The 18615-nt window shown below is 40.0% G+C and overlaps 2 protein-coding genes across 2 annotated transcripts; both read right to left on the minus strand.

Annotated features, from left to right (window-relative positions):
• Positions 1–190: 190 nt before the first annotated feature.
• Positions 191–1144, minus strand: LOC111519642 (stress response protein NST1-like). Its single transcript, XM_023181417.2, has 2 exons — positions 924–1144; positions 191–862 (listed from the first exon to the last, which is right to left on the minus strand). Exons 1-2 carry the CDS (start codon positions 961–963, stop codon positions 249–251), a joined length of 654 nt encoding a protein of 217 aa, XP_023037185.1. The 5' UTR covers positions 964–1144; the 3' UTR covers positions 191–248.
• A 2734-nt stretch (positions 1145–3878) lies between these two features.
• LOC6653158 (uncharacterized protein DDB_G0283357) lies at positions 3879–17686 on the minus strand. The gene is made up of 7 exons (XM_023181322.2): positions 17426–17686; positions 7651–8028; positions 7448–7581; positions 6508–7381; positions 6087–6437; positions 4880–5098; positions 3879–4704 (listed from the first exon to the last, which is right to left on the minus strand). Exons 2-7 carry the CDS (start codon positions 7993–7995, stop codon positions 4135–4137), a joined length of 2493 nt encoding a protein of 830 aa, XP_023037090.1. The 5' UTR covers positions 7996–8028; positions 17426–17686; the 3' UTR covers positions 3879–4134.
• Positions 17687–18615: the final 929 nt, after the last annotated feature.

Genomic DNA, 18615 nt, shown 5'->3' on the forward strand with positions numbered 1-18615 from the left:
GATTTGCTTGTTTTGAACTTCCCTAATTCCCCACTCCATGTACCCCATTTACCCCACTACCCCCTCACTTTGCGACCAGCGAAGATTGTGCAATCTTTTGGCTTAGCCGCCGCCAACGCCGCCCACTTTTACTTTTGCACTCCATTAATTAATTCCCCCGTTTGTTATTGTTGTTGGTGGTATTGCTAAATACTGTTGGCTTTGGCGCTTAACTTTATGTCAGTGGATTATAAAATCAAAATGTCTCTTTAACAGGTATAATTGCAATCGGCGTGCTGCATCCACAGAGGATCATTTTTATAGGCCTCGTCATAGAGAATTTGATCCCCAATTTTCAAAACCAAAGGCTCGGGTTCTTTGGCTTTATTGACAATATCCTTCGCCTTTCCTTCTTTAGACGTCGTCTTCTTCTCGCGGGCCCCCTCCTTCGATTTGGGTTTGCGCTGATCGTTTCTCTTCATCTCACGGCTGCGAGTATCCACTTTAGCCGACCGTTCCTTATGGGAACACGAGGGATATTCCTTGGCTGGGGCATCTTTTGGCCTTGTAGTCGTAGGTTTCTTCTCACTGTTCTTCAGCTTGGCTTTCTGTTCTTCGTCAAACTTGGCAAACTTCCTCTTGCGCTCCTCCAGCTTACTCAACTTGGCCAGCTGCTCCTCTTGCTCTTCAGCATGTACAGCAAAGTTGTCCCCGCCCACCAGGGCGCGCTCCTTCAGCAGACGCTGGCGTTCCTCCGGATAAGCAGCTCCAAAGAAATGCGTTCGGTGGTAGTGGCGAACCAACTGATCTGGTGTGGGATAGGGACCAAATCCAGCCCTCCTGGGTCTGTTCATCGGACTCACATGCTGCTCATAGTATTCGTCTGCGATGCATTCTCGGTCAAATCATGTGTGGGAAATTTCATACCATTTGTTCTTACTTACCTAGAGACAGATTAGTCACATTTACCATTCGATTGCTCATCCTGAACTTTCTTTTCTGCTTTTCCTTTTTATTTTTTATTTTTTTTTTTGTAAAATAATTTTTATTTTTATTTTAATTCCGACTCACTAGGATCTTTCTCGGACAACTGCTAGATGCCTTATGAGAAGTTCTACTAGATTGATTCAACGCCAAAGCATTGCCCAATGAAATAAAAGGCGTAGATAACTAGGATTTCAAATCACTAAAGTATATGTATGTAAATCTCTGAAGTTTGAATTTGGAGAAAACATAGCCTGCTTGGAATAATATTATTCCAAAAAACACAAATTGTCAATTGGTGAAATAAATCAACCAGAAAACACTAAAAATCTATTGAAAAATCATGCAGACCGAATCGTTTAGTAAGCTGATGTGACAATATGGCCGAAATAATTTTTGAAAATAAAACAATAAATAGTGATCTGCCGTTAAATTAAGTACATGAACAATTGTATAGAAAAATTATGACAATATCTTGGCGAATACACATTTTCTTTTTCTGAATTTGTATATAAAGTTTTGTATGTCTTACTTTATCCACCAAGTGCGCTTATAACTTGCATTCAAACATTAATTTTTTATTTTTTTACCCTTGCAAAAAGGGTATATTAATTTTGGTTAGAAGTGTGCAACGCATAGAAGGAAGCATCTCCGACCATATAAAGTATATATATTCTTGATCAGCACGACGAGACGAGTTCAAATAGCCATGTGCGTCCGTCTGTCCGTCCGTCCGTCTGGATTAGCGCAAACTCCTCGTAGACCGTAAGAGCTAAGGGCTGAAATTTTGCACGTAGGCTTGTATATAGTGCACAGGTTGTATATCTCGGATTCAGCCGGATCGGACCACTATATCACATAGCTTCCATACAAACGATAAAGTCACGAACAGTGACTTTTCTCAATTCCTTCGTTATTTTCTGAGCTATTGTCGTGAAATTTAATATTGGTGAGTTTATTACACATATAAATGACTATGTCAAATTTGATTAAGATCGGGTGACTATATAATATAGCTCCCATAGGCTCGATCGGTGGAATATAGTGACTTTGATCAATATCTTCGGTATTTCCTATGCTAAGATTGTAGGCCGCTCTTTCGCAAACATTAGACTTTTTAGTTAAAACGTTCCTCCACTTTGATATAGGTAAGGAAAGAGTTACCAAAAAAGTTGTAAGGGTATACAAACATTGACACCGTTGAAGTTAGCCCCGGCCCTTTGGTTTTTATTTGTTTAAGTCAGCTTTAAATTAGGTCCAAGTGTTTAAATAATTTTTAAATCGGTTGGAAATTTGCAAGATTAAAAAATGATTGTTAGACAAAAATATAGAACCAACAAAAAATCGTTTTCATTCCTTACAAAATTCACCTTTTTCTAAAACTCAACTATTTTCTTAAATTGTTCAATATATCTCTTGAAATCGTTTGAAAATTGACAAAATACAGCCTGAGGAGGACGAAAAATTAGCATAAAACGCTTATCTTTTTGAACTTGTAATTTTGCCACACTAAGAAATTTGTAAAATGCTTGTCCTATTTTTGTATACGATTTACATTTCTTTTTTTGTAAATCGGGCTGAATTTATTTCCAAGTGTTTTATATTGTTTCAAAATATCCTAAATTGCGATTAAACCGAGATAAAACTTTTTAAAACTAATTAGAAATGGGCAATTATAAAATTAACATAAAATTAGAAAAAATTATTTTAAAGAATTCTTATAAATTGTGTAATTTTGGCCGATTGGAATGTAATCTTTGACAACAAATTATCAAAATTGTTACATAATTTGGTTAAATTTTAAAGTGCCAAACTGTGATATAGCTTCACCAAATCGGTTATTTAGAAGATCCTTAAAATCCTTCAATAAACACTCTATAGCCAAAAATTGTGTCAAAATGAATAACCCAAAGGGCCTGAATCCGAAAAAGAATTGTAATTTTTATTGAAATAAAACGATATTCAACACATTAACACATTTAGAGTGGGGAAACACTTGTCTGGGTTGTTTTGAAATTGAACAATTTGTATTTACTTATTTTAAAGAGAAGTCATTCAACAAAGCTCGTTTAAATACATCTCTTATATTCAATATTACATATGCAAAGTAGTCACAGGGCAAAGTTGAAGGAAATATCACTACAAATATTATGGGTATGGTTTTGAATGGGTATATTACTCAATTTTGATATCGAAATTAGCCATTAATATGTATTTGTTTAGATATAATACTGAAAATCTGATAAGGAGTACAAGCAATGTACATATGTATGTGTGTATCCTGGTGTAGACATGACTGACCCTCTAGTTGATATAATTACTCAAATACTTACCACACCCACGTCCCCTAGCACACTCACCTATTCACTCACCCACCCCACCATTCAGTTATTCAAACATTCAGTCATTGAAAGTAATTTGTATAGATTTACGATTCCTGGCTAGGCGTTCGCGTCTAATTAAAACTGTCGCAATTTTGCTTAAAATTTATAGATTTTGGTTTTTATAAAAAAACAAATGATCTATCAATATCGATATAAGGCACACACACAGATACACGTGTGAGTGATATCTTTATGGTTGAAATGTAATTGGGATTTGCGGCCTGTCTAACTAATTGTGGGTAAAAGGCAAAGGCAAAGCCAAAACCAAAAGTCATCGGAAACGGCAAAGGCAAAGGCAGCTGACGCAAGCGGCTAAATATTTTTCATTTATTTTGCCTTATCAGTTGATGATGTTAGCTGCCTTTTGTTTTCGCTTTTTATTTTGGTTTTTTTTTGGTTTGTTTTTATTTGTGTGTTGCTCAGATATTTGCCATATAAGAACATAGATATAAGTAGATAGAAGTACATAGACAAGTGTTTTAGCTCATTCGTTTGTATATGTATATTTATGTAATAAAGTAATTTACAGTATACAATTATATAATATTTATATTAAATAATAGCAACTAATGAATTAATAAACTTGCAGAAACAGAAAAAAAACACAAAAAAAAGGAAAACAAAAACAAGTGGAGAAAGAGAGTGGAAATATGTATGTATGAATCTGCTGCATGCCCGCGTTTTGTACTAACTATCAGAAGTAGGAGGCATCGATCTCCACCACCTAATCCTGCTCCTGCAGCAGGTCCTCTCTTATTGCACACGAATTTTATTTCTGCTTCGTTTCTTAATTGCCAAACTTGATGGACTTTTCTGTATGCGGTTGACGAGTGCTGCTAAAGCTGGCACTGCTTCGATTCCCATTCTTTAATATGCCATTCGATGAGGCTGAGGCAGATGGACTTGTGGGCGTGGTGGCATTTGAACTACTCCCATTGATGGAGTTCATTTTACGAAGAGTGTTGCGCTTGGCACGCTGATCTCCATATTCTCCAATGGTAACTGTGCCCAGTCGAAGGGTGCGACGTTGTTGTTGCTGCTGTTGTTGCTGCTGCTGCTGCAGTTGATGCTGATTTGTGTTGCCACGCAGTTGCACCGCATCGTAGTCGGGCTGAGGCGTTGCTGGAGGTCGAAAACCACCGACATTTATGCTAGCACTACGCATGGGCGAGGATGGCTGTTTAATTTTTGTAGGCTGGCCACTTGTAGGAGTGTTGGAGGCGGCGGCGATGTTACCATTTAGTTTTAGTTGCAGCTGTTTCTGTTGCTGTTGTTGCTGTTGCTGCTGCTGCTGCTGCTGCTGTTGTGTGGGTAATTGCTTATATAATGACTGCTGGGGATTGGCAAATTGTGGCGGCTGCAAGTAAATATGCGAAAATAAATACTATTAATAAATTGTGCATACTTTTGGGGGGCGTGTGGGAGTTGGATGAGTGCTGTTGCATTAAATTTATAGATTTTACATAGTTTTGTGGATTAATTTCCGATCCGTAAGCAATTTTGATTAGTTCATCCAATCATTGTTTGCTTACCGGTGGTGGCAGCTCTGGCGTTCCATTGATATTGCTTCCATTGATACCATTTCCAATTTCAATTGCATTGGTGTTGTTGTTGTTGCTGTTGCCACCATTCATCAGCGATATGCGATTATTGCTGGCGTTGTTATTGTTTGTGTTGCCATTGTTGGTGCTATTCCGATAGCAGGTATCATCAGGCATAATTGAGGTACGCTTTAGCGTCTCACCACGCTCCTATAAGAATGAAAGAGAGAGGGATTCAGATTAACTATTCAGATCAATCATCACTGCGAGAAGACTCCTCGTCGATACCTCATATGTGGACATGGTCACCAATGGACGACCAATTGTAACTGGTCGCATGGTGGGCATCTCATGCCCATTCTTCGTACGCAGCAAACTCATAACGTTTCCCCGTGAGTTCACACCCAAATCAAATCAATCTGTTCAAAGGCAGGCTGCTAGCAAGACTGGACGCCACTCAACACACTCTCGGCTTGTCGGTCGCACACAATTCGCCCGCTGTACTGTGATTAGATAAGGGCCATTGAGGAGTACGCGTCGTACTTGTATTCGCACTCGCCTCTATTTGCTTTACTTTTATTATTATATGAATTTCCCCCCGCTCCGGTTAATGCTATTGTTTTTTGTCGATTCTCTCCCCGCCTTCTATGTTTTGGGCTAGAAATGTTAAAGTGGAGAGTGCTGTGAGTGAGTCATCGCTTGAGATTGCCTAATGGCGAGACAGATACAGATGTATTTCCATCTGCCGGCTGGCTATCAGAAATATGAAGGGGATCTATGATTAATGGGAAAACTAACTCTTTAGTCTACTCTCTTGGCTAAGCGATGTGATTCTTGGAAATTAGGGTTCAAGGCGAAAAAAAAAACCTAACAGATTAATTTCTTGCGAATTATACTAATAATAATTAATGGCTTATCTCGTGCAATTCTCTCTCTTAAGATAGGGCGTGCAAAAGGCGCCGATATCGAATGGGTTTCCCTCTCTAATATGTGATCATAAGGCACTCTAGAGCTCGTTAAGTAACAACATCGACAACGACAACGACATCGACGGCAGCAACAACAAGTGTAGTCCACAACAACTCTCTTGACCTTTGCAAGTAGCCGTCGAGACGGACAAGTTGTTTTTGTTGTTGTTGTTGCTGCCGTTGCTGTTGAAGTGTTGCAACTTCAGATGCAACAATTGCTGGCTGCTCACCTTGTGCTCGCTCTCATGGAACCCGTTCCTGAACATACGCTGGTGTGCTCGCTTGAATTCATCCATCAGAGCGCTATGCTGATCCCCACCTCCGCCTCCGCCTCCGCCACCGCCACCAATTGGTCCATTGCTGATGCGTTCGCTGCCAGTGGAATTGTTGGTAGCGACGCCAGCAATTGTCGTTCTCTGCTTGGGCGACACTTGAGCAATACTAGCCGCGTTGCTGTTGCTGTTGCTGTTGCTGCTGCTGTTGCCGTTGCTGCGGTGGTTACCATTGTGCGGTTGCGGTCTCTGCTGTTGCTGACGATCTTCATCTCGATTGCGCAGATGTTGTTGCTGATATTGTTGCTTCTGTAAGAGAGGCCAATTAGTTTTGTGTGCGTATGTGTGTGTGCTCCCTCTCTCTCTTTCTTTTTCTTACCTCTTTGCGTTTCTTGAGCTCTTCGTTTATGGCACTAGAAAGGCTGCTGCTGCTTCCGACACCACCACCACCAGCACCACCATCACCACCACCCCCCATTGAAGATGACTCGGCCTCGGTTTTATACATTGCTGGAGGTGGTGCTGGCGGAGGAGCCCCCAGCTTCTGCTGATGGCATTTCGTTGGGCCACCACTTCTTGACGATGGGGCCGATTGTTCGACTATTGAGTTCGCTTTGGAGCTGGCTATGTAGGTGTTGTTGATGGACGTTCCATTCTCCGACAATTTGATAATCGTCTTGTTCATTTGCTTGTGCACCTCGACGCCCTTGTTGTTGCTGTTGTTGTTGTTGTTATTGGACGCCGCCCAGTGCCGAGAAGAGCCAGTGTGTGTGGGTTCCTCGTGGACGGCTGTTAGACGCTTCGATTTGGCATCCGCCCAGCATGGACTCTGATCACCAGTAACTGAGCTGGCCGAACTGTTGTAGCCACTCGACTCGCCTGGAAATAGATCACAGCCAGCCGCTGTCCGTACGACCATATCCAATTTGCTTGAACTCTTCATTACGGCCACCGCCTCGCTAAAGAGCACGTCGGAAAAATCTATGCTGTTCACGCTGAGGATCTGATCGCCTGGCCTGAGGCCAGCCTCTCGGGCAACACTTCGCTCTTTGGTGAACTGGACAAAGATGCCCGGCTTCCATTCGGGACCCTTGCAAATGCCCAGGCCAAGTTTGGTTCGCGGAGCCACATGAAGGACTACACTGATGTCTCGGCTGGCTGTGCGTCGTTCCGTTTTGAAGGAGCTTTCCGAGGGCGTTCCACTGACGCTGCCCAACTTGACCACACTCCACGATAGACGCTCCTCTGGTTGGCTATTGAAAGAATTAGGATTTGTATTCGTTGGAATGGAATTCAGGTGGGAATGGGGTTATACTTACTCCTTGACTGGCAGCATTCCCACACCTCGCACTTTTAATGTGACGCGGTCCTGACTGGCTACCAATTGAATAAACTCCTTATGGACGGCATCATCAAGTCGAAAGCCATTGATGCGCAGAATTTGATCGCCAATCTGGCAAATGAAAGGAAAACCTTCTTAACTCCGTTTATCCCGCACCCAAAAAAGCACTTAACGTCTTACCCTTAGACCTTTCAATTGAGCTTCGCCTCCATGCTCCACATGGGAGACAAAGAATCCAGTGCCGTGCTCCTTTCCACCGCGTACGGCAAAGCCAAAGGTGGCATTATGTTCCGGGACCACCAGCAATCGCCGTTGATGCGGACGCACCAGACGCAACACCCGCAGACGAGAGCTGGCTGGAATGGCGCACCAAGAGGAGGCCGCTGTTGTGGTCAGGGTCATCACGTCGCTGGATGCCGAGCTTGTGCTCGAGCCCTGCATGCTGCTGCAGTCGGTCAAGTGGCCCGATGCCATTTGAGATGCGGATGCTGAAGTTGTTGCTGTCGTCATCATCATCATCATCATAATGAAGATGGCCAGTGAGGAGTTCAGGCGGGGCTGAAAAGAGGAAAATGATTCATAAGTGTCCACTTTCGAACTGTAAGTCAGCCAATGGGCGTGTCAAGCCGTGAAAGAATTCATGGAAGAAGTCGAAATCGAAAACGAAAACGAAAACAAAAACAAAAGCCCAACTTGAACTTGCAATTGAATTTTGAAATTAGGTCACACGCATTGCCTGCCAGCAACAGTTGTTGCTGTCGTCTTCGTTGTCGCTTTTTGCTGCTTTCACGCACCACTGCCAGCCATCAGCCATCAACCAGCAGCCGACAACAACATCAGCAACAACAACAGCAACAACAACAGCAGCAATCAGCTATCAACTAGCAACCTGCAACATCAAATTGTTACTCTTGATGCCGCATAATTTCACTTTTTCACGTAATTCTACGCTTCACTTGCACCAGCAACAACAACAACAAGACAGCAAAAGAAGTTAATTATAGAAATTTATTATTGAAATTATGTTTTCTATTTTTTTTGCTTTTCAAAGCCCAACATCTATCTGCATACTCATTATGCACTTTGATTCAACTAGCAAAGCCAACAACAACAATTTATTATTAACTGTTTATGTTGCCGCATAAATCATTTATTGTATTTGAATTGGCCCCAAAAGCGGGCCCAATTGACAGCGGCAAAAGCAAAAAAAAAAACACAAAAAAGATTAAAACGAAAATCTTTCATAATTTGTTTTTGTTTTTCTTTTTTTTATTGGTTCGAGAAGGGGAGAGAGGACGGGCGGAAATGAAAAGTTCAACATGACTTTTGGGTCACAAAATGGAAAGATTTAAGCGAACATTGGGCATTCATGTAATTTGTGTCTGCCCCAAAACAAAAAGGTAGCAATTACCTTATTTTTGTGTTGGAGTTCAGATTGCAAAAGATTGACTAACCGACTAACTGCTTGAGCGAATGATGGCGAAAGAATTCGAAATGATTTATCCATTTGATTAATCCATAATCAAATGCATCATTTATAATCAAACGATTCATCTATTACATGGGCTTCGATCGGGGTGGGAGGGAGCTAAGGAGGTGTGTAAGAGTGGCGGGGCACACTCGAAAATCTCAAAAAAAAAAAAAGAAAAGAAAAGTTCAAGGAATATACATTCTATGTGCAATAAATATTGTTTCGTAAAAATCTGCTTACCTAGTTCAATAATATGTACCTTCTCATCATATTTATAACAGATTAAGCAATTTAAACATTGAACCAATTCCGACAAAATATTGAACGTTTTTATAGGTTATAAGTACCTATATTTAAAGAAATGAAGTACTTATTAACAAAAACATGTCATATAAAATTCTTCGAATGTTTTTTTCGGACCTATTCTCTATGGACTTGAGACCTATTCTCTATGTTCCTTTAATGTATGTAATTGCGAATTCTCTTAAAAATTTAAAAAAAAAATTAGGGCTTTTAAATATTTTTGTATTAATCTGTAATATGTTGAAAAAATTCTTATTATTTTATGATAATTTCGATCCAAACATTAATTAACAAGAATTATTTTTAGCAGGCAATCAAAATATGTAACGTGCAAAAGGTAAAACTGCGTTCAAAATGGAATTTTTATAGATACCAAGAAACGACAAATAAAATCGTGTAAAAACTAAATTATTTGCCGGGACTAAAATCAAATTAGTTTAAAAACCATTCACAAATAAAACCTGAGTTAATTTTATCTGGACTTGCACTCAAAAACAAATTTATACCTAAATAACTTCGAAAACAAAAACGATTGACATCGAAACTGAGAACAGCTAGTTCAGAAACGGAGCAGAGCTGTTTTCGATTTAAGATTGAAATCGATTCGAAAACGGGAAAAGTAACTATAACTTATAGAAGCTGAATTTCGATTTTACACATATTACAATAAATGATATTTGGACAATATAATACTTAATAAAAATAATCACTTGGAATATCTCAAACATGCATCAGAATGCAAAATGCTCCATGGCATCGTCCGTCCAAGACAAACTACTCCCAGACCATTAAAGCTGCATTTGCTATACCTATGTATATCATTTACGCTATTTTTAATAAAGAAAAATTAAATATTTATCATTTGAACATACTTACTAAATACAATGCTAAAGTTCATCAAGATGCAAAGGTATACAAACATCGTCAAGGACAAAAATGATCGTTCCTCCGGTTCTTAAATGTTTAACATGGGTAATGTGAATCCCGTTAGTTCGATATGTCTATCATATTACTAGGTTAACTAAGTTTTATGTCTTTATGGGAAAATCTGTCAGTGTGCACAGTTAGCAGCGCTGTTACACTTTCTGTAGAGCTTTGGCCTCATAGTTATGTATGCGACTTTTGTTAGTAATGATTGCTTGGCGAGTCCTTGAGATTTTGAAAGAGGTCTTAAGTCACCAAGGCATCCGTTTAAAGAGATTAGCATTTGAGAAGGAATCTTTTGTTTTTTTTCAAGTAGAATCTTGGGAGGAGATTCCGTTAGTATTCCATATAATCATCTTCTTCACTTGTTACTTTAGAATTGGAGTCCTTAAGAAGCTGAATGAATAGTGGAGGAAATAGGCTAACTCCTTAGTGCAAATTTGATGAAAATTCGTAAAAAAAAACCAATGTATTTTGGACTATAACAAAACACAAGATTAAATTAATTTCCCGACATGTCTTTGGAATAAGATTTCTTGAAGCAGATGTCTTTAGTTTGGTAAGGAAGTTTCTTTAAATTCGTTTCGTTAATGTGTACTTTCGCCTCGATTTTGATCTAATTTCTAGCTACCCACATGCATATAGATAGATGCATGACCAGTTCAATGTAAGTGAAACTTCTCGGCCCAACCCAGAAATACGAAATGCTGCGTGCTTATCAATTTAAAGCTTAGGAAACAGCAACAGAATCGGTGTTAATATGTATACACTTAATGCTCATGTCACGCACGTGAAGTAGCAGTGAAACAACAGACAGAAAAGAAACAAAAAAGTATACAAATATACATCTACATACATATATAGGTATATATAAAGCTACGTGATCTTGTTGATTGATGCTTGTAAACATAATCTTGCTGCATAAGAAAAAAAAGTGGTGGTGGTGGTGGTGGTGGGGGTTCGGAGGGGGGATTGAACTGGATGTCTGATGATGCTGGACAAGATTCAAACAGACAAATAAAAATTATCATACGCAGCAACAGTCAGAGAAAGTCCAACATAACCAACACTTGCAATAATAAAATAATTATTACAATTGTTGAAACCGACTGAACTAATACTCTATGGGCAGTCTGTGTCCATTGAGCTTTAGGTTGAGAATTGTTATGGAGACTTCGTCTAGTCATACTTGAGAGTGTCATCTTTAAGATACTCTTTCAACAACATTTTTCCACTTGTATCTTTTTCTTGTTGGTTTTCTTCTTGCAATTTCTTTCTGTCGTGTGTGTGTGTGTTTTTTTTCTGCCAAATTGTTTTTAACGACTTCTATGGAAATTTCGTTGTTGTTGTTGCTGTTTTTGTTTGTTTGTTGTGGATGTAAATTAAAATCATCAGCCATGGCTAGGCCAAGGCAAATCCAAGTCCAGCAGCAGCAATTGTTGTTACCCTTTAGACAAAGTCGTTTTGAAGTTGGGCATATAAGCACCAATTTGGTTCAAAGCAAGACAAACAATGGTTGGCAATGGACTTAAGCCAATTCACTGGGTATGCTCCAAGTCTATTCCTCCCTCTGTGTGTGTGTGTGTATTTTTAATTAAAAGAGTGCGCAAGCAGCTTTTGAGTCGAGTCCAAACGGAAACCGACCAACCGAAGTGTCAACAGCGAGAAGACTGATTTGTAAACAGGAGGGATGGGGGGCAGGCGGGAGGAGGAGGGAACTGGGCGTGACAGGAAGCAACTCTGGCACATTCAACTCATTAGAACTAATTGCCGGGTCAGGCCGCAATGGAGAGCAGTTGTTGCTGTTGCAGGTGAAAGGCCGTCAAAGATTTTGGCTTTCGTTTTGCGAGTATTTTTTTTATTTTTGTGTTTTCGAAACTTAATTGTAACTGCCAAAGTATAAAAGAAAAACCCGAATTATCATGATTATTGTTATTGTTATTATTAACTGGTCTAAGAAGAAAGTAGTCGCACACACACACACACACACACATGGAGAGTGAAATACACTCACTCATACAGAAAGATCAGACATCATCTATCATTTGATTTTGTAATTGCTTTCTGTGTCCTTCATTTGCATCTGACTTGGCTTGGATTGGAGTGTCACAACATGATCGTGATACGGCTAATGCCCATGATGGATGATGAGGGAGTTTGTTGCTGTTGCACATGGACGTAGTTAGGAATAATTATTTATTTGAGGGGTTCCATCAAAATGCAGTCGACTCTCGTTAATTCAAACTTGCAATATTTCGAACCTCTCATTAATTCAAAGTTATCACGAGTCCCCAAATCTGTTCCTACTTTGAGTACGAACCAAACCTTTTTAATACAAACTGATTAGGACAATTCGCAAATAAGTATGGATGATGAAGAACCACAAGTAGTTGACATCAGCGGTGTCAGTTCTTCTGACTATATTCAAGTAATCAGAATCAAGTATTCAGGATTCAAAGAGCAACGATAACGATAAAGATATTATGTCGGAACCTTCGGCAGAGGTCTCAATTAAGATAAGAGTCTCATTCGATCATGAACAAAACGAAACTGATGAATCACCATTTTAGGCACTTTGTCGCCTTTAAAAACTATTCAAAAGTCTGAGCAGCAACAGTCTAAATGAGTTCTTTTCAAAGATTCAGTAATTCACTTTATGAATATGTAAAATATTAGCAGTTTATTTTCTCTCAAATCACTTGATAATTCCCCTCAATTTCGAAGAGATCAGATGTATCAAATTTCCTTTCATGCTCTTATCTAACGGTAAGTAAGTGAATTTATATCCACATTGCACTGCATCTCCTATGAATCTCTTGATTTATTTTTCTTTTCAATCAAGTGCCAATATGTGCAACTTTTATGTTATGTAAATGATTAATCGTTGATAATTATCAATTATTAATTATAATTAATGCAATTTGAATGGTCCTCACTCTCTGGTCTCTAGACAAAATTGCCATCACATCAAATTGGGTAAAAACTATTTTGCAATATTTAATCAATGTGATTTGGGTAATTTTTAGCTCAAAATTTATATATGTATATATTTATATATTTGAGTAAACTTACGCAATTTTTCATAATTCCAAATGCTACAAAAACTTTGAACTGAACTCAAACAAAAAATGTATGCTCTGGGTGACAAAATTCTCAGGCATGAAATCAAGATTTCTTGCTTTGAAATCGTGTAGAAATTATTTAAGTTAAAGTCTCGTAAAGTGTAGGTTAATTTAATAAATGAAATCCGTTTTCCTTTTAAAGAATTGTAATTAGGAACCGAATCCGCTTATATCGAAATCTTAACCAGTTAGCATAATCTAATAATACAAATAAGAACTGAACAAAAATATTGAAAATAGACATTATGTGTTGGGGCATTATTTTTCATTTTTCTCTCAGTTTAGATTTGTGTGTTTAATTCTATATGTCAAAAGTATATATGTATGTATCTATCTACCCAATCTTTGCTTCATGCAGAGTCAGTTTGCCAGTTCGTTGCCTAAGTCTTTTGTTTTTCATTTGCTGATCCTCCTGCCTCAGTCCCTTGCCTTTGCCTCTTAGCCCAGTTTTAATGCGATTTCTTGTTTTAATTATGAGTAAAACAACAACAATCAGACGACAAAGAAAAAGCGAAACAAGCAGCTCACGTGTTAAGACATTAAATACAAACATCAGCAGCAGCAGCAACAACAACAACAACCACAACTGAACATGAAATATTTGCACGTATTGTTGGTTAATTTAAATATTTGAATTTCATCTGCGCATGTAAAGGAAATTACAATAAATAAGTGAATGAGAAAAGAGAAAATTTGCCATGTGCAATGAAATGGGATGGAGTGGAATGGAGTGGGTATTAGTCGGAGATGGGAGTGAGGGCGGCGGGTGGTGGCGGTGCTGAAGGAGACACGTGGCCACGAGGATGCGCACCTGCAAACTGAAAATGATGCGCTTACTTCCGTTGAATGGCCTGGCAAATGGCAACGGGAGGCAACGGCAACCAACGAAACGATCCAACCGAACCGATCCAACAGGCAGGCAGGCAAAGCAACGTGACAAATTGTCGATAATCTTTGCCGGCAAAAAGCATTTTTCTGGTGAAATTTCTACTGTCTGCTGTCTGTATTTGTTTTTTTTTTTCCTTGCATTCAATGTCAACGTGGGTTATGCCACCACCACCAGCAGCAGCACAACTAGACAGCAGGCCAGACAGAGGCATCGGGATCGGCATCGGTAACGGCATTGGCAACATTGCACAGATAGATAGAGGAGGATGCGCGCTCACAGCAAAGCACATCACGATTATGTATAGGCAAACTCCATAAAATACCAAATGCCAATGCTGCCAAAGCGCCCAACGTTGTTGCCTGTCGCCTGTCGCAAGGAAGAGAGAAGATGCGGCTGCAGCTGGCTGCTCCTTTCCTTGTCTGTCTGGAGAAAGCTGATGCTGCGGTGGCGGTGGCACTTTTACTTCTGCCTCATTTTAATTGCAGAACATTAACAATGTTTGGCCAAGGATGAGTCTGCGACTGCGATCGAGGAGCCTGGGGATGTGAATGTTGATTGCTTGGATGGATAATATCGCTTTCACCTTCCCATCCAATTAGAGTTGCTGACTTATGCAATCAAATGAGATGAAATGGGGAAGATGCTTCTCTGAGCACACATGATGATGTCTGATGGTTGCCCGCAGATTGCGTAAGTTATCCAAATTGACAGCAACAAAGACATAAACACAATCACTGCCGCCCACTCTCAGTGCTCCAGCGAATAACAAAATGCATTCAAGAAGACACTTGAAAAGTCTTTGTCGTTTAATTAATAGCCCTATGAATTCGTTTCTTTCTAGTATTTTTCAATACTTGAGATACTTGCCACACTACTGTGTGGCTGCTATTGAACTTTTGCTATTTGCCAAAGATTCCCACACACCTGCTGAAGCAGCTGTGGTGGCTGCTGCTGATGCTGCTGCTGCTGATGATGATGATGATGATGCTGCTGCTTCCACCCGCCAACAAAGCACTGCGGCATGCCGCATAGTTTGCCGCAGTGCCGTGTGAAACGCTCAACGATTTTTATTGTGGTTGCTGTTGTTGGTTTTGAGGCGTGACACGAAACAATTTTTTTTGTTTCTGCCTGTTGTTGTTGCTGTTGGTTTTGGCCCAGCAAGGTAAATGACCGAATTGAATTGTTTTGCATAAATTGATGTTTGCTGTTACTTTTTTTTTTAATTGAAGTGCCCTGCACTCCCATAACCGAAAACCAAACCAACCTGAAAAAACCCTTCAATTCCCCATTATATGCGGCAATGGCCAAGTGTAAGTTTCTTGCTTAAGTCTTTTGCCTTGTCCCCAAGCTCCAGCAGCAGCAGCAACAACAACATTAGCATTAGCAGCAGCTGGCAGCTGGCACAGCTGGCGGCGCAGCTGCCATACCGCAGGCAACCAACTGGCAACTGGCAACTTGCAACTTGCGACTTGTGGCAAAGAGGAGAGTCGGTGGTAGGCGACTTGGGGCGCACAATGGCTGCGCATGACCAAACTGGATTGCCGTTGCCGTTGCTGTTGCTGCTTGGGCGCGGTCGGTGACCAGCTGCAACATGAGAAATCTTCTTTTCTTCGTTCGCTTCTTGGTCAGCGAAAGTTATGCACATCCTTTTCATCCGCAACGATCCTCCTCGCTTTTCCCTCCCCCATCTTCGAGACGGAAAAGAAAGATAGGAGGCAGTCTTCAACTATCCCCCCAAATGAGATTTCTTAATTCTAAATCAAAAATTTCAAATCAAAAGTAAACAAAGCCCAAAACCGTAAAACTATGAGTCGAGTGTATGCCCTGTACAATTTTCCACACATTGAATGTGAATGACTTGTATCCATTATGCGTTTAATGCAACGCGAATTCATTCATGCCGTGTCTCCACACACAATGAAAGTATCAAAGGATCGGATGGCTCATGCTACCCAAATTGATATCCTATATTTTAATTTGCCCAGCAAACGGCGGCAAATATCGTTTGTTGTTGTTGCATGAAAACTAGCTCGCTGGTTGGTTGTTTGGTTGGTCGATCGGTTCGGTTCGTTTATTCCCTACAAATGCCAACCAGTCTCTGTCTGATAAGTGGAAGAGAGATGCAAATAAAAATGCCATCTGAGGTGGCGAAGTGACTCGACTTTAGCTTCGACCGTTTTGAATTACAACAAGTAACAAAAACAACAAAAACATCAACAACAGCAGCAACAAAAAGGAGCCAGTGCCCGTGTCTGTGTCTATGCCTGTGCCTGGGCCTATGCCTATGAGCCTCAGGGGGCAGTCTTATAATTTCAATTTTTGTGTATCTATGAGATACGCGCTAGGTGAATTGGCATTTTGCATTTTGCAATTCGCCAATCGTAATTTGCAATTTGCATGTGCATTTGTTGTTGTTGTTGCTGTTGCTGCTGTCCAAAGGTAATTAAAACACAATTAACGCCAAAAAGATGCTGGCAATGATGATGATGATGACGATAATACTGATGATTATAATGACAATGACGAGGCTGGATTGGCTAGCTTGGCTCGCTTGGCCTGGCCTGGTCTTTTGGCCAGGAAATGCAATTAACCGATTGGCCCACAAGCCTAGCCAAGCCAAGCAGCCGCATTCGAAAGTCTCCGTTTGCTGCTGTTGCCGCTGCCGCTGCAGCCGCTGGCCAGGTGTGTGAGTATCTCGAATGTCCAAATTGCTTGTGGGGATTGTTGGCATACCTGGGATTGCATAAGCCTTCTCTTCTCTTCTCTCCTCTTCACTTCTCTTTCCCCTTTCACATCTATGAGATGTCCCATTCCCGTTTTGTTCACTGATCAATCAGTCAATCAAACTGTTGTCTGACAGAACTTTCTTCTGGGTGGGTGACTGAGTGAGACTGAGAAACTTTCCAATAATCAATTTTCCAAGCGATTTCAGATTTGATAAATTCCTTTTGCTGAACTTATTAGCCCACAGTCAACCAGAATTCCCCTCTCTCTCCTCTGAGATGATGACAACCCATTTAATTTAATTTTTTCTTTTACGTGAAGGCCACAATTAACGGCATTATTTTGAAAATATCGATTCAATTTCGAATTTTCAAATTTGTGTCGCCCGTTAAGCGGCTTAGTTTTTTTTGTTTGGGGGGCTGTCAGGGGCAACTTCTGCTTACAAATAACTAAACAAAAGCATCGAATTACATTCTCGACTTTTTGTAATAATGTATGTATGTATTTTTGTGTTTTCTTTACCTCATTTGTGGTGTGGAGGCGGTCTGAGCGGGCGATGTTCGTCAGATCGTTAGTCCAAAACTGAAGAAGTTTACAAATTTTGCAATTGGAGCGCGGCAGTCAAAAAAAAAAAAGAAAAACATAAACAAAAAACGAGAAAAAAAAGAAAAATCGCGAAATTCTTGCCGTTGGCTCTGCTGTCGCTTGCACTTTACACTTTTCTGGCTTGGCTTTTTTTTAGCTTCAGGCCTGACTGCACACCGAAACAAGAAACAAACCAAAAAAAAAAACGAAATACCGCAACACAGGTGCAATTTGCAATTAAAACATTTTCAGCACTTTCCTTGCACACAAACACACACAAGAGGGACAAAAAATCGAAGCAAGAATTCAACTAATATTAGCCGGCGAAGCGTTTTTTGTTTGCTTTTGATTCTTTTTTATTTTGTTATTTTTAATGTGTTTTTCTTTGCTATGCAGCAGTAGCGAAGCGTAGCAACCGACCGCAGGTTTTGAACTCCAACAACGAATTAAAAACGAGCTGTTTCGGCCGTTAGTCATTTAGGTTATTTTCCGGCAGCGCCGCCTGGCGACCTCCACTTCAAGCCCAGTATTTCTCACCCCCCTATTTCTTAAGTCCGGCTTACCAGAGAGCGCCAAATTCAAAACATGATTTGAAACAAAACAAGACATAAGTGGAACGTACCCAGATGGATGGATTATGGTAATTAATAATTAATATAAATACATAAATATATATAAATTTATTTATTTTAAATGTTTTTTTTCCAATGCTCGCTTTAGGTTGCTGCGATGAAGTCTGTATTTGAAGTTAAGGTAATAAAACAAAAACTCAAATAGCAAACGCGCGCAAAAGTATGTTACATAAATAAGTCACACCCCAAGCGTATGTGTAACACTTGTCGCTGCATTGCTCATACGACAAGTGAGTAGGATCAATACTAACGTGACAGGTGTGAAGCTGGTACCCAGCAGCCATATGTATAGTCTAAAACCCAGAAAAAATCCTAACCTGCGCTGGATTGGAGATTGGAGTAATGAACTCTTAAAAAAGTAGTCGGATTTGCAACAGGACCCGGAAGACTTAAAAGCGATCATCCGTATAAAAAAACTCGCAAATCATTCACTTCTATTATATTTAAAAAAAAATGATTTCGAAGGAACTGTTGCAAAGATGTTTGTTTTGTGGT

Source organism: Drosophila willistoni, assembly GCF_018902025.1.
Source record: "Drosophila willistoni isolate 14030-0811.24 chromosome XL unlocalized genomic scaffold, UCI_dwil_1.1 Seg142, whole genome shotgun sequence".
Taxonomy (NCBI): domain Eukaryota; kingdom Metazoa; phylum Arthropoda; class Insecta; order Diptera; family Drosophilidae; genus Drosophila; species Drosophila willistoni.

What these genes read in the sequence shown, in the direction of transcription:
- LOC111519642 (XM_023181417.2), bottom strand. Translation starts at nt 963, where the DNA reads ATGAGCAATCGAATGGTAAATGTGACTAATCTGTCTCTAG. An exon ending in TGTGACTAATCTGTCTCTAG is followed by an intron (nt 863 to 923) that starts GTAAGTAAGAAC and finishes AATGCATCGCAG; the next exon opens with ACGAATACTATGAGCAGCAT.
- LOC6653158 (XM_023181322.2), bottom strand. Translation starts at nt 7,995, where the DNA reads ATGATGATGATGATGATGACGACAGCAACAACTTCAGCATCCGCATCT. An exon ending in GGAATGCTGCCAGTCAAGGA is followed by an intron (nt 7,382 to 7,447) that starts GTAAGTATAACC and finishes TTCTTTCAATAG; the next exon opens with CCAACCAGAGGAGCGTCTAT. An exon ending in TCCATGAGAGCGAGCACAAG is followed by an intron (nt 5,099 to 6,086) that starts GTGAGCAGCCAG and finishes TCATTCTTATAG; the next exon opens with GAGCGTGGTGAGACGCTAAA.